The sequence below is a fragment of the Symphodus melops genome (genome assembly GCF_947650265.1).
Source record: "Symphodus melops genome assembly, chromosome: 6".
Lineage (NCBI taxonomy): Eukaryota > Metazoa > Chordata > Actinopteri > Labriformes > Labridae > Symphodus > Symphodus melops.
Window position 1 is genome coordinate 3,893,119 of NC_136696.1, and position 16,073 is coordinate 3,909,191.

The 16,073-nt window shown below is 44.4% G+C and overlaps 1 protein-coding gene across 1 annotated transcript; it reads right to left on the reverse strand.

Moving 5' to 3' along the window:
* Positions 1 to 202: 202 nt before the first annotated feature.
* mlycd (malonyl-CoA decarboxylase) lies at positions 203 to 13,860 on the reverse strand. Its single transcript, XM_079345594.1, has 5 exons — positions 13,084 to 13,860; positions 8,987 to 9,099; positions 6,850 to 7,006; positions 6,331 to 6,483; positions 203 to 1,310 (listed from the first exon to the last, which is right to left on the reverse strand). The coding sequence occupies exons 1-5, from the start codon at positions 13,621 to 13,623 to the stop codon at positions 765 to 767; spliced, it is 1,509 nt and encodes a 502-aa protein (XP_079201720.1). The 5' UTR covers positions 13,624 to 13,860; the 3' UTR covers positions 203 to 764.
* Positions 13,861 to 16,073: the final 2,213 nt, after the last annotated feature.

Consider the following 16,073-nt stretch of genomic DNA (forward strand, 5'->3'; position numbering starts at 1 on the left):
GCCCTGCTTGGCACCTGTACAGAACAGTTAGAACATCAACGATGGCTCTCTGGAGAGGGTCGAGTGTGCGTGTGTGTGTGTGTGTGTGTGTGTGTGTGTGTGTGTGTGAGGGAGCATCCACTCTCAAATAGGTTGTCATAATAAATGGCAGAAAATTTCAGTTTTGTGTTTAGGTATTTAGTATGAAATAACATTTCCAGTCGGTGATTTCATGCCTTTGTGTATTGAGCTGTAGAAAGAATTAACAATTTAACAGCAGGTGTTTATAAACCCACGAAGATAAAACCGTTTCTCTGCTATTGTCCAACATGTTTGCAGTGAGTCTGTTCGTCCTAATGAAAGAATCTCGGCATCCTTTATTCCAGTAGCTGCGCGTCCTCATCGCTCCTGCTTCACCATTACACACACTGTTATCCAGGAACATGGCAAAGCACTGATAGCTGCCTCGTGCTTCATTAGCCACAGTCTCTCAGCCTGCAGAGCACTAACACATTATCAAACGGCTTCAAACAGAGGCCAAATGATGCAGACAGCCTAACCATGGCACGGCATACAGGAAGAGGGAGGAGACATGCTTCGTGATAAATGCTCTCATTTCAATTAAAAAAATATTCTCATCTGATGTCCTTCAGCTCCCCCCAAGCTGTTCTGCCCATTTAACCAAACATGCACCTTCAAAATAAATTACACAAATTATGTTTCTAAATAAATGAATCAAGTGCAATCAAACAGAACGGAGGTGAGTTAAGGTGTGGATCCTGCTCTCACAGTTTGCTGTTCTTCTGAAACTGGCTCACCAGTCCCAGCACCTGCTCTGAAGTTGTGATTACTTTGTTTTGCAGGTAGAGGGCGCTGTTTTTAGAGGTCTCGTTCAGGAAATAGCGATAGTTAACCATGATGCCGCAGGAGTTCGCTATTCCCCTGGGACTTGTATCGGCACGCCAGTTGAGTCTCCACATTGTGGCGCCGTTTTGTAGGTGAAAGTTGGCGACAGGGTTGAGAGCGTAACCCCGCCTCTTCTCCCCATACAGGTACCAGGCGCAGAGACGCATCAGGGCGGGCTCCAGGATGCGGGACAACCGTTCAGAGTGCATCCACTCGCTGGTGCCGATCAGCTTGCGGAGAGACTCGATGGCAGGTGTTCCCGGGGCCGAGTCGGTGGCTTGTTCCACCTCCTTCCACTCCTGCTCAGAGAGGAGGTCAGAGCTCCGGCTCTCCTTCTTGTACTGGCTCAGCAGACCCTGGAGCCAGGAGGAGAAGCCTGGGATCGGAGACAGGCTGGAGAACTGGCCCATTTGGGGGAACTCACTCTAAAAGACATCAGGAAAAAAGGAGATGAACTCGTAACTATACAAACTACTTGTCAAGTCAGGATGTCACAAAGCAGAAACTGTTAAATATTCTGAAGCTGTTTAAGGGTCTGCAGAGATCAACAGCTTAATTATATATGCACTATTAATGCTTCTTCATTGCACCTGTGTGTAGTGTGCCATTGAAACTCTAAAGGGATGATTAATATTGACTTGTGTCACAACAACATGATGGCACAGCAGTATCGATTAACAAACACTGTAGATTGGCATTTGATTGGATTTTTTGATCATTTTTAAGTCAAATCTGAAATAAAGGAAAACCTGACACCAGCGAAAGTTAAGATTGTTTTATGAATAAAAAAATCGTATAGCCTAGAGGGTATGTTGTGTCCCTTATCTACAGAGGGTGTAGTCCTCGATGCAGCTGCTGGGTCATTCTGGTTTGAGGCCGGCCTCGGCCCTTTGCTGCATGTCCTCTGCCTCTCTTTAGCCGTTCTATCCAGTGAAGGCAAAAAGGCCAAAAAAATGAGCCAAACGTTGATCAGCTGACAGAGAGGTCATGATATTTACAGAATCATTGTGGTCTTGTGCGTTTGTCTTGCACAACCTTGTTGCGATTGCCACAAGAAAGTAAGCGTGAAAAGTCCTTGCATCAAAGAAAGCCCGAACTGGCTTGACGAGAGACAGAATACAACAAAGCCAAAATAGAATACTGAAGAAGGATAGGAAGGAGAAAACACTGGGAAGGTGTAAAGAAAACAGATGATGCAAAGGGCACCCGCTTGGCAGCATCACTCTCAACAGAAGATTTAAAACACAAACCTCTGACAGTGACAGTGTTCAAATAAACTCCACTGCTTCACAATCCTGCATCACTGATAGAGACGGATGATCCTCCCTCCCCTCCCTCCCTTCCTCTCCGTTGATCCTCCCCTCCAACCCTCTTAGCTTGCACTCCTGCCTTTAAAATCTAACCTCTCCTTTGCTTCTCCTCCACCAGCCACACACACTCGCAAAACACCCGCCCACCATCTCATGCATTCTCTGCCAACGCTCTCTTCTCACTGAAATCCCCCGCTTCCATCTCCGCCCGGCTTCTTGCCCTGCCGTCTGGCCGGTGAAAGGCTCCTCATGAAAGTGGAAGTGTCAGCCAGCTCCTGTAGGGACCCGGTGCTGCCTGTCAGCTCCACAACAATGTTCTTCTTTCCCTCCGCTTTGATTTCGACCTCCCTCGAGCCTTCAGATGTAGCACTAGTTAAAGCTCAGTGTTTCTTCTTCGCTGTAGACTGCATCAAGGTCTGGCCTTTATCACCGCAGCCTCTTCTTTTAACTTCTAAAGCTCCCTACATCAACAAAGCTACACTAAATACACACGGTTGAATTAAGGACAGAGGCAGGACGGGTGAACAAGTAAGAAAAAAAAAGAAGAAGGTTGTAATAAAAACATGGCGCCATGCCAGAACTGAGCTCCAGGGTCCAATCTACAAAGACAAGCAAGACCTCCTCCCTTCACCTTAAATCACCAGTGTGACCTTTTCTTTTTCCACTCTATCATCTATCCATCATCACAGTGGTCCCTCGGCGGCCGCCTGCCTGCTCCTCTTCACCTTTACCTGAAGTAATGCCCTGTCAGACAGTCTGGGCTGCTGCACAGCACCACTGAGGCCGGCTTTTCTGAGGCCCTCATGGTGCCGGGGTCAGGGGTTCAAATCCCATTAGGCTCTTAAAAGATAATTGTGCTCAGGGTGAAGACATTTCCAAACAGTCCCTAAACGTGCTTCAAAAAATGAAAAATGAATAAAGTTGAAATTGGGTTTAGACAAAAAAAAAAAGGCTGTAAACGTGTTCATGTACTTTTTAATATGGGACCCTAACTTTGAGGTCCCAACGATGGCGGCCTCCATGCTGGGAATGTTGTTTTACCTTAACTTTCAGTCAACCTAACGACAGGCTGAGAGCCTTCTTGATCAACTGTTACCACGCACCCACCTGTCAGTCTGGTCAGTGATGCACCTCACAGTGAATCATGTTATCCTTCATGAAAAAAAACGGATGAGTCATAAACAATATCACCCCACACAGCGTGCAGCAGTTTGCACATGGGCACGGGCTTCATGTTTTAACACCAGAGGTTGAAGCTTGGGAGGGATTTGCTTTTGGAGCCTGCCTCAAGTGGACACTCGAGGAACTTCATTTTATTCACAAAATACTTGCCACTTGGTAAAATGCAGCTCTGAATTGCTCATGTGCTCTTGAACCACCATCTTATCTGTGCTTTCAGAAGCGAAGCTAAGCATTTCGGTTGCCCTCGTCGTCGCTGCGACGCCTGCTGGTTTGCTGTTTGCCTGGAAAACCGAGGGGCAAAACGGCCGTGTGGGGGGCCGCCTACTTCTGTGGTCAAAACAACATACAGGCTGCTGCGTTGCTTTCAGAGAAGCCAGTATTCTACATAGCACGTTTCCTTGATGTCTGAACATATAGCAAAGTTTATTATATGATCTAATTCTGTAAATATCTTACATACTGGTCCTTTAAATACACCCAATGGCCCCAAATCCATGAAAAGGTTGAATGTGTAGAAAAGTGAACATGTTTCCACCTCTTCCTCTTTGGTGCAGTTGTCTCTTTATTCTTCCCTGATTTCTTACAGAGCTGATGAAGTAGCGCTTCCTCCGAGCGTATAGAAGAAAGAGAGAAGGATGTCGAGATGAAGACATTATTCCCTTCTGTAAGTCTCCTACGCCACAGTGTAATCCACTTTTTTTTTTAATATGAAAGCTCAGAATGCTAAACAATACCCGCTTCACTGAACTGCATGTTGACATTAATAAAAATGCCAATACATGAAAAGTGTGTGGCATTCAAAACAGTTCTGTTGTATGAATAAGTAGAGTGGAGGCATCTTAGGGCGCTGAAATCTGATTTTAGGATCCACTACAAAGAGCTTTTTCCCCATCTGTTGTGTAAAGTGCTTTTGATTTTCTATTCAATGTTCCAATCATTTAACAAGTGCTTCCTGGAGTGGCCCGACATGGAGGGCTCTTCTGCGCTTATTGAGAGGGATGGATGAGATTTCATTACTGCCTGTCTAGTGGCTGCTGCTCTGTTTATGTGTGCATGCAAGCAGCAAGTGCAAAAACAAGTGGGTGATTTATGATTCAGCGCTGGCACTTAAATAAAAATGAGAACTTTTGGGAAGCAATCAAACAAAAAAACAAAAAAAAAAACCCTGAACACATTCCCCGCTGGAAACGCCGCTGTGCCAGCTGGGCCTCACCTGGAGGCGACCGCAGGCTTTCATTGAATCCAGCATGCGAGTCGCACAGAGTGATGCGTGCTGCTTCAGGGGAGGAGACAAACAAGACTTTGAACTGCGACACACCATGGAGGAGCTCTGCAGGAGGTCGCAGCTGTATCTGTGCATGTGTCATACAGTAAGTCATGATAAGGCCGTGTTATCTGGTTAGAAGGAGACGGCGCTTCATGAAGTCTTCACTGATAAGGTGCTTAATAGTTATTGTACTGAATTTACCTCAGCTGAACCGCGATCTTCTAAAGGGTCAACATGATTTGAGTCGGTCATCTATTTCAATGCACATATTAAATAAAGTGAAAATATATTTATTAAATGAGGTAACTTGAAAGCAGAATTTGAACCACATCATAAGTTCATGAAGGAAATCCAAAGGGCTCAAATGTTCTGTAAACAGCAATACTATTACTTTATTCCTCTACAATAATTCATCAGAAAAATCATTGATATGTTTGGAAATATTCTTATCTGAACAGCCGTGAGCTGGAATTAATATTTTTTGTATCTACCAAAAATCAGTGCTATGACTGACGTGAGAAAAAAAGAAACAGGTTTGAAAATGCAAACAACATCATCCCACCGGGGAGGATTTATTGACATTTCAAGCCAGCATGCTTTTCCTCAGACTTGAAAGACTCAGGTGAGCGGATCTTATTTGGTTCTTTTGGCCTGTTCTTGTTTTTGCATCCAGCAGCCAGGGCTGGCCTGCATAGGCAGCATGGGCAAATATTAGGAGGGTTGGCCATCCATAGGGGGCGCCGCTGGTCGATTATTCATGTATAAAGAAAATAACTCATGTAAAAAAATGTTTTCTATAGTGGATTGTGTTCTATAGGACATAAAACTTCACCTGTGAACCTCATTAAAATATGCTAACAAAGTTGTACTGCAGAATTTCTACAGCTGGAATTCATAGATCCATTATGCATTTTTTTTTTTTTTGGGGGGGGGGGGGGGGGGGGGGGGGGGGTTTACACATGCCCAGTGAGTGATGGGTATTTTAATAGGTGGTGTGTCTGTTGGTTAAAAGACTTCCTGAAAGTCTGCTCTCGTGTATCCTCGCTCATCGCTCTTCAAATCTCCAGGCTGCTTTTTTTAAATTCTGTCTACTTGTTTTAGTTAGAAGAGCTTTAGTATGCTCACTGAAGGGATACCTCTCCCATATGCATTAAGCTTCGTATCATTACAAACCTGGTCGTATTTTTGAATGTTCGTTCATCCCACCCTGATTTTCCTCTGAGACACGAGCTGTTTTCCTTTTCTGAAAAGGAGCCTCCAATAACGCAAACATTGTCATTTTGCTCGTTTTGTTTAGCATGGGTGAAACTGCATTGCTAGTTCGTCATGTTTTCAACCGCTGAAGCTACAGACCTATCACAGATAAGTGGGCGGGACCTAACTGCCCGAATGGAAACTCAACATCCCCCATCTTGCTAGGAAGCTATGCTAACAGGTTCAGTGGATAAAGCAGATTAGAATCAACTTCTAACGGATGTGGATGAAGGGGGTTTTAAAGGTCTTTTGTGTACTTCCTGTTTGGCCGAGGAGCGAGGAGGCAGTATTTAAGAGAACTTAGATGTGGAGCATATCTATCTGTATAAACACTTGAGGTTGCTCCAACCTTTACTCTTAATATTGATGAATTACTTTTTGTTTTACTGTATGTAATGTAAAGTGTTTATTCTGCATCTCACCACCTCTCACCTGTAGTTCCCGCACCACCCTCTTGATGAGGTAGTTTCCCAGCTCCACCCCTTGTAGGCCGGCCTGCGTGGACGAGATGGAGTAGAAGATTGCAGCATTTATCTTGTTCACATCCTCCTCGGAGTCAAGCGTGGCGAACTCACGGACGATACTCTTAAGAGGAAAAAAGAAGCATTATTGTCCACTTAAAAAAGAAAAAGAAACAGAGCTGCTACTGCACGAGTGTCTAACATCTATTTCAGAGCTGTGGAAATGTTGCTCTATTTCACAAGAAATATTTCCAAATTTCAGTGTTGTCAAAAGCACCTTTTCCTCTCTGTAAACAATAAAGAAGGTCAACACAGTAAAGGTTGCTCCCAGAGGGCTTCACAGTTTAAAGGTCTCTGTATTGTTTTTCTCACAATCCATTTGTCAGCCAAGAGGAGGAACAAAACAGAAACTCCTGGGAGTTCAACTATCCACACAGGTGTAGTTAAGAGGGACGAAGCATAACAAAAGCCTGCAGCCAGTGCTTCTCACCTGAATGTTATCAGATATGTCTTCTGTGAGCGCCACGTGTAGAACGACCAGCGGCTCCCCTGGCATGGCCGCGTGGGTGAAGGCATAACAGCGGCGGTAAGGCCCCACTCTGCGCTTCAGGTCGGTCCAGTTCCTCACAGGGTGCACGGCCTCGTAGCTGGAAGAGGGCAGGTAGTTAGCCTTCTGTTTCACAGTCTGGTCGCTCCTGAATAAGGCTGATGGTACTATAAGTCAAAGGCTGACATCAACGAGAAACAATGAAAACAGAAGAAAAGCAGACGAACGTTTGCTGGATGGATAATAATAAGGACATGTGGACTCATCAGAGATCACTACAATTTACTATTCATACTCAGTGAATGACAGCATGAACCGTGACAAAGACGGACATGAATACTATCACACCCCTACTCAGAACATAACATCAAGTTTTAAATCGTGAAAAAAGATGCAGTCTGCTCAGGGATGCGGTGGGTGTGTCTCTCACAGCTTGCAGAACGAAGGAAAAGTTGGCTGACACAGCCGCAGACTGAAACGCTGCATCTTGTAGCAACTTGCATTAAGCGAGAGAAGCAAAGATGCTAAAGAATACATTGCTTTTATGTTGTTGAAGAATTTAAGGAGGGGCGGGATTATAATAACCATAGTATCATCCAGCCCCACATTTGGCTCCACCACGGAAAAAGGGAATTTTAAATCCATCGTTCAGTCAAACTCTCAGCTCTCAGTACTTTCTCATAGTTACAACTCCTTTGTCTTCAGAGTGTCCAGAGAACGATATCTGATTGTTCTTTACACAGACTTTCACATAATTTGGACAAACCCAAAATGTTCACTCGAACTGCCAGTTTCCATATTCTCCATGCACCTCACGGGCTCTGCTTCTGAAGCGTGCTGTCCACACATCACAGGAGAACGACGTGATCACAGTAATAAAGACAACATGTCACGTTGTTGTTTATTCTGTTTGTTTTGATGTAACATTGATCATCCAAAGTGACTTACAGCGCATTTGGAAGGGAGCAGAGTGGAGTCGCACTACTGGCACGTGCTGTGGAAACTGTATCATTGACTATAGAGGAAGTGAACAGCGGCGTAGTGAACAGCGGCGTAGTGAACCGCGGCGTAGTGAACATCGGCGTAGTGAACATCAGCGTAGTGAACCGCAGCGTAGTGAACAGCGGCGTAGTGAACAGCGGCGTAGTGAACCGCGGCGTAGTGAACATCAGCGTAGTGAACCGCAGCGTAGTGAACAGCGGCGTAGTGAACAGCGGCGTAGTGAACCGCGGCGTAGTGAACATCGGCGTAGTGAACATCAGCGTAGTGAACCGCAGCGTAGTGAACAGCGGCGTAGTGAACCGCGGCGTAGTGAACAGCGGCGTAGTGAACATCAGCGTAGTGAACCGCAGCGTAGTGAACAGCGGCGTAGTGAACCGCGGCGTAGTGAACATCGGCGTAGTGAACATCGGCGTAGTGAACATCGGCGTAGTGAACAGCGGCGTAGTGAACAGCGGCGTAGTGAACATCAGCGTAGTGAACAGCGGCGTAGTGAACATCGGCGTAGTGAACATCAGCGTAGTGAACAGCGGCGTAGTGAACATCAGCGTAGTGAACATCAGCGTAGTGAACATCAGCGTAGTGAACATCAGCGTAGTGAACATCGGCGTAGTGAACATCGGCGTAGTGAACATCGGCGTAGTGAACAGCGGCGTAGTGAACCGCGGCGTAGTGAACCTCGGCGTAGTGAACCGCGGCGTAGTGAACCGCGGCGTAGTGAACCGCGGCGTAGTGAACAGTGGTGACCAGTGACCAGCCTAAAAGAATATGTGGAAATTGATAGTAAACGGACGATCTGTGGGAGACATATTATTGCTTTAAGCTGATTAATGTTTGTCGCTGAGATTAAGGTTTTTTATTTTTGTTTGTTTTTGGAAAGACAAAATAAAAATGAAGAGGATCACTCCTTCGTCAAACTCAGTGACCTTGAGGCAGGTAGAGAAATCCAGAGCTGGACATGTCTGCTGTGATTATATTCATCTTCCACAGTCTCTGATGAAGGCAGGGAAAGAGTTACACAAACATTTTCATGATGGGATGGATCTTTCGTTTGTCAAATAAAAAGCAGGAGCGTCCTTACTGGCTGATCTTCTGCAGGATCTCACACGGGGACTGCCAGGTGATTCTCTCCAGGCGGAGCAGACCCACAGAAAACCACTCAGACAGCAAACTCTTCAGGGTGCCATTCAGGTCCTTACACAGAGAAGGCTGAGAATTAACATCCACATCAGGCTGCTTATTCAACATGTTGTTTCCTTCAATCTGAAGAAACTCAGTGAGTAGAAACATTTTGCCTTTGCACCTTCACATTTGCCTGAAGTGATTTGTGTGCTCCAGTCTTTAATCTGTCTTAAAGAAGGTATCATGTGTCTTAAGTCCTTCTCTGAGAACACTGACCGCCATTTGTGGAGCGGTTACAGCTCTCAAATATCCTTCTAGTATGTTCTTCCCCTTGTCGAGGGCAGCTCAGGGCTGGTATTGTGGGGGAAATAAAGGTCGGACGTAAAAAGTGTTGGCCACAATGTATAAATAATTTAAATCAACTTGAATGAAAAAGAAAAAGAAGGTCAAGAGAGAGAGAGATATTTTAATTATAGCTATAAAAGGTTGTATTAATCTTTGATATCTTGTGACGAATAACAAAAAGGATTCTTTAGAAACTGTTGAATACTGGATAGACAACGGACGACCTTGTGGAGCCTTTTATTGAGAGAACTCAGAGGCTCAGACTTATTGAGTGACAGCAGAGCTGCTTAAGTTTCTTTGTAGGCAATCAACGACTCCACACCGGCGTCTGGCACACGGTGCGAAGGCTGCGCGCTCCCCTGGGTGTCTGAATGCTGTTTGAATGTTTTCACATTATGAGAAGTGATTCGTTGGAGCTTGCGATGGGCGTGGAGGACGCACCTCAATAAACAACTTGCCATTTCAAAGCAGGCCTGTCCTCCTGCAAAGGTCAGACTTCATTTAAAGCAAATCTCTTGCAAATACACAAACAAACGCACACGGTGCATGCACACAGAGGCAGACAAACATAAACACAGCTTATATTGGCTCTTCCATCGGATGACTTCACTATAGGCTTACTTTATTACCAGCTTGTCAGTCATAAGGGACAGTCTGGGTGTAAAAGCCACTGAAGACTATCAAACCCCCCCACACACGTGATAGGGCCTCCATTATGCAGCTTTATGGGTGAGAGGTGTAACACGAGGATAATATACCAACCGACAAGCAAATCAAAAGTTACTCTGCAGAGAAAAGAAAAAAAAAAAAAAAAAAGTTTGGCCAAACTTCCTTAAACCATACAAGCTGCCGGAGCGATGGCTGATAATCCCACGCGGGCATTTCTGTGGAAAACGCAGCAGCACCAGAGTGTGAAGCAGCTGCCTGTGCGAGAGAATGCTCAGCCACACAAAAGGAAGACCAAGCTGAGATGTGTTTTCTATTGACCTCGCTGAGGATGAAACCTTTTGAAATGGAGGGGGGGCCATGTATTTGAAAAATGAGGTCAGGAGAGGCCGAGAGGAGGAGGCTTGGATAAAGAATAAAATCCTGCACTCTATCAGAAAGGAAATAAGCAAAACTTGTCGACTCTGGAGCCGTATCAATCCAGCGAGGCGCCAGCACAGTGCGCTGATCTGCTACCTTGAGCTGTTATAACACCATTATACAAACCAATGCAGACTGCAGTGCCTGGAAAGAACACTCCATCTATCCGCTGACCACACGCTGCCAAAGTGTTCAGAGGTCAAACTCATAGAGTGCCAAAACCTCTTCTCCAGTGGGCTGCGTGCCATTTATCAGCCTGGCAGTCCATGTGTGGGGGAAAATAGCCTCGTGCTCACTCTGTGAAATCCCAGACAGCTCAACTAAAATTATTTCTTTACATAATTCACCTGCTCTGTTTGTGGCCGGGCAAGTAGGAAGGAAAAGGGCCTCGAGGTAGAAGGAGTGAGGAGCATCAAAAATCAATTACGCAACCGAGAGAGCCGAATCCAGCGGAGAATTCAAAGGGATGCTTCCTGCAAGAGCCACAATAATTGAAGAAACCAACTTTCATCACTTCACTTATTATAGAAAAATATCTCTCTCTCTCTGAGTTTCCTCATGAAGTTAATTGTGTACATGGTTTGATTGCGGGTAGCGCTCCCCTCCCCCGGCTTTGCACAAACGCAGGAAGTTAAAGCTTCGTATTTTTGTGACCTTTCCTCATTTTCAGCACAATCAATTCTGGCAATAACAACAAGAAAAGATATGAACCCACAAGACGAAGGCGGTCAGCAGTCAGAGCATTGACAACTCTGTTGGTAGCTCAGACCTTTCAAAGCCACAAAGGGTCTCAGTGGGCCCTGGTTATTGGGATTAAATTCCTCTGAAGCACTTCTCAGCAGGAATAAAATAGATCTGGAGGTGGAGAGAGGAGGTTAGAAATCCTCTGGGGGCGATGCAGTAAAGTCTTTTTTTTGGGATCAAGTTAAGCGATAGCCCTCAACAGTTTTTTAATAGTGCGAGGGAAAATTCAAAACCATTTTGACACCGGGCAATAATAAGAGTATCTAAAAACAGGGTGTGTTATGATACATGTGCATCACAGACCTAAATGAAAAATCAATCGAAGTAAAAGTTCAGTGCAGCTGTTTATGGCTCCTTAAAGGGTTTTATTGATTTTGTGATCTAACAAAAACAAATGTCCACTTCATCCAGTGTGTTTGGGTAAAATAAACTGGCCACTTTAACAATAAATGTGTGTTATCCAATTTGAATATTACAAATCAAAGCATGGAGATATGGAAGTGATCTCTTCATGGTGAGCTGTTGTACAACTCAGACGCTGCGTAAACTGTAAATGACGTCGGTCTTTGTTCTCTTTCGAGTGTTTGCTCACTGGGCAGAGAATTAAATATGTGAAGGACGCAGTGTGTGAGCGTGTGAACTGTGCGACGTCCTGCGCTCACGTGCCGTTAGGACACCGTGTTATTTCGTCCCATTGTTTATCCTACAGGATTTTTTTCTGCTCTGTCTTCATTTGTTTTCTTGGAGTTCTCTACTCATGCATCTCATTATCTTGGGATAACAAAGCAGGTGGTTTCCGTCCTTTTTTAAAGATCTTGAGAAATGAGTCTGTTATCAAAGGGAAAGCAGCAGCATTGCTACGTCGAGTTAACAACATAAATAAGCAGAGAGCTGGAGAAAAGGACAGGAAATGACTCATGATGATTGGGAAAGGGAGTTACATAGAAAGGAGGGATGTCTGCTGAGGGCTTCCATTCTTGGACAGAATTCCTATTGTCTCTATTTTGCTGAACTGGAAGCAGGCTCCGACGCCACAAGGGGTACTTTTTAAATTTTTATTTGGTTTTTAAGGGACGTCTCTGTGAAGGAAATTTGTCCTCGAACAAACTAAGTGCATGGAATTAATTTAACAGTAAGCGTGTTCGCTGAAAATATCTGCACATGGGTTTCAAGGTGAGCATTGAAACTCCTACACTGCAGAGCTGAACGTTGTCATTTATTTGACTGAACATGAATTACTAGACTAAGAGGTACAAGAGAAACTGGAAGGAGTACATTTCCAGAAAAGGAAGCTGCCAGAACTGTTCCATTAGTCAGGAGAAAGACCAAGCACACGGCGTACACACGTGATGGAAACTTTTTAACAATTCTTACTTTTCTTTTAGTTTGACTTTGAACTTTGCATTACATGTCTGATTTACATTCTGCTCTTTCTCCCCTCCTCATGAGCAGACAGAGTAACAGCACAGCCTTTAAACATGAGAGCTTTCTGCAACAAGGGAGAGAAGCTGTGAAAGACGCTTCTGTTCATTTGACCTCCAAGAGAAAATAAAATAAGCCTGGAGTTGAAATGTGACAAACTAGTGCTTCAATTATGAGGAGAGAGCCTAATAACGTGTCATAGTGAGAGAGGGGGGTGTAACTGGGGCAAAGGTATCAGCCATTCAAGCTGTGATGCAATATGAACCATGTGAGAGGGGGGCAAAGCAAAGGGTGCAGTGTGTTAGACTCCCTCAGATGCATACTGTTGCAATACAATGTCCAGAAATTGTTTTAATCTGGGTTGTGTGATCATGCAACGGCCCAAAATGCATTTACGCGAAATTGCACTGTTTGACTCATGCGAGCACCCGTAAAAAAAGGTAAACAAACGTTTTTTACCCTGATGTGCGCGCTCTCGCTAGCTTTGGAGGAGATTATTTCAAGTATATCAGCTCTGAGATCCACCAGAAACTTCACTCCCCCCTCCACCCTGCTTATGTGGTTCAGCAGTTGTTTGTAGCGGGGTGTCAAACTGTAGCGAATCCTGTCTTCAACTTGCAAAATGGTGGCCACGTCCCGCCGCTGGGTGTCCAGGAGCTTCAGCGCGAGCTCGGAGACGCTCTGATGGTCGACTCCAAACTCCTGAGAAAGCTTCGTCAACACACTCAGCTTCTCTTCTTTGACCAGGCTGCTGTAGAAGTGCATGAACTCCAAACTGTTCGACTCGGGGGGAGGAGGGGACTTGTCTCTCGTCTCGTATGTGGGTAAAGGTGCAACCACCCTGGTCAGGATCTCCTCCATGCCCGTGACGCCGGCACGAGTTGTGCTCGAGTAGCAGCAGCGCAGACCGCTGACGTGCAGAGCCCACTGAGAGAGAGTCCGGTGTGGCAGGCACCTCACACTGCTGCGAAAAGCCCGAATCACAGGGTGGGATATCATGGCCAGGAGGGGGCTCAGCTGTCTGTTTGGGACCCGTGACTCGTGGACACACGGAAAGGAACCGTTTCCGGGTTTCTTAAAGAGACAGTACCGTTTTCTTGTCAGACTTTGACCCGAGACTCAGCCTAAATGAAAATACGCCCATAAGAAAATCCACTTATACAGAAGTTCATCATGCAGTGTAGCTTATTGCGAATTTGAATTAATATGACAAAAAAACAACAACAACTAAACATCAAGATATTCTATTGGTGAGCAACTCTTGAAGTGGTTCTCAAGTGGTGGGTCGAGATCCATAAGTTGATGTGTTCTTTTCCCACAAGCAACAATCTCAAATGCAAACAATTACACATTTAGCCATAGTGATTGAAACCCAAACACCTGCAGATATTAGTATATTAAATAAAATATCATGCCTTTATTAGCATTGCATTTTTGTACAATGTGCTGCACTTCTCCATAATTCCACCATACCATCCTTACGTTTAGCATGAGAGTTGTTTCAGATGTATCCAACTAAACAATGTGCAAATCTGTGTCGTCTGTCTTTAAGGACAGTCAATTATCCCACCTTCTCTCTGCTGTATGTTGCAGATGTTGAAGCCATTATTGATGTTGCTGTAGCGATCAGGTCAAGCAGCCAAAAATGTATAGAGGAAATAAGAAAGCAGTCAAGGGATTTCCTTTCATTGATGCCATTCTTTCAACCTCAATGCTGCTTTTGTGTCACTCAGATCAGTTTTTCTGAGATGTTATTGCATTTCGCACTGTGAGCTCAAGGTTAGCGCCCATATTACATTTACCGACCATGATGGTTCATCGATTTGGTCTTCATCCTGCATTTAAGAATGCAGACGGCTCTTAAAGAAAACCGTCAATTTCCTGCAGCCCACCTGGACCTTCATGGTGATATGATGCAGCTTCTGAAGCACTGTGACCTTGAAACTAAATGAAAGCCACAGAAAAGCCTTGGCGTCCAGCATTGAGGTACTTCATTAATCATTAGTTCAGCCTCTGTGGTATTGATAATATTATTTATCAGATATGATACAAGCAGTATAGAAATATGTCATCTCAACCATTAGTGGTTTATTGAGCTTATAAAAAACATAGTTATGACACTGATGTCACCATTGGTATACATTTGTAATATGCCAAATGTATTAATCATAAAACATAAAGGTGTTTGATGATATCACAAAGTGTGCCACATTAAAATTTGATATTTTTTAAATCAGGGGCATGCACCTGACATTAAGTATTGCCTAAAGAAATGGGTAACTGTCTCTGTTATAAACATACATACTGTTTATATTACATGTAAGACTACTCTTGAATAGAGTGTACCATAAAGAGGCTTAAAAATAAACATCTGACTATAGGTTACCCAGCACTACACCACTGGGTGTCTTTATCAAATCAGAGTAAAATGGTGACGTGCTTAATTCACAAAGGTGAACTATAATGAGGAATTTGCTTTGCTTTGTTTGTTGACCATTGAAATTATTTAATCAATGGCTGCGAAACCTTTAACCTGACACATTAGGAGTAACCAGGTAAGGGTAACCTGACACATTAGGAGTAACCAGGTAAGGGTAACCTGACACATTAGGAGTAACCAGGTAAGGGTAACCTGACACATTAGGAGTAACCAGGTAAGGGTAACCTGACACATTAGGAGTAACCAGGTAAGGGTAATCTGACACATTAAAGTAACCAGGTAAGGGTAATCTGACACATTAGAAGTAACCAGGTAAGGGTAATCTGACACATTAAAGTAACCAGGTAAGGGTAACCTGACACATTAGGAGTAACCAGGTAAGGGTAACCTGACACATTAGGAGTAACCAGGTAAGGGTAACCTGACACATTATGAGATGCGCCGGGTCAAGCAGAAGACGAGAGCCTTTAAAATGTTATGTAGTTTTTTTTTCCATGGCTTCTTTTTTTAACATTACTCAATGAAAGCATTAAAATGATATTAGATAAATAATAATTACGGATAGTTAATAAAACGTATGATTACTTCTTTTTTTTGTTTCACTCATGCAGCGTCAGCCGCGCCCTGTGCATTTGTCTTTGTTTCTTTTAGTTTGTATCTGCTCCTCAAGAAAACTTTGATCACTGCGATGGCCGGGAATCGAACCCGGGTCAACTGCTTGGAAGGCAGCTATGCTCACCACTATACCACCATCGCGATATGTAGAGTTCCACGTGACAGCCGTCCGACACATGAACAGGTAGAGCATGTGGACTCCACACAGAAGCGAAGCGAACGCGCGCCAGGGCTGTGAATAGTAGTCCTTCATTTCCTTAACTTTTACCATTCATTCTCTATGGTAGTTCTTATCACTACGGATGTAGTATACTTTTGGCCACTATGGAGATTTTGGGGGGCGCTGTTTCACCCGTTTGATAAAGGTAAGGAGACCCCGTTTCTTCAGGTTTGA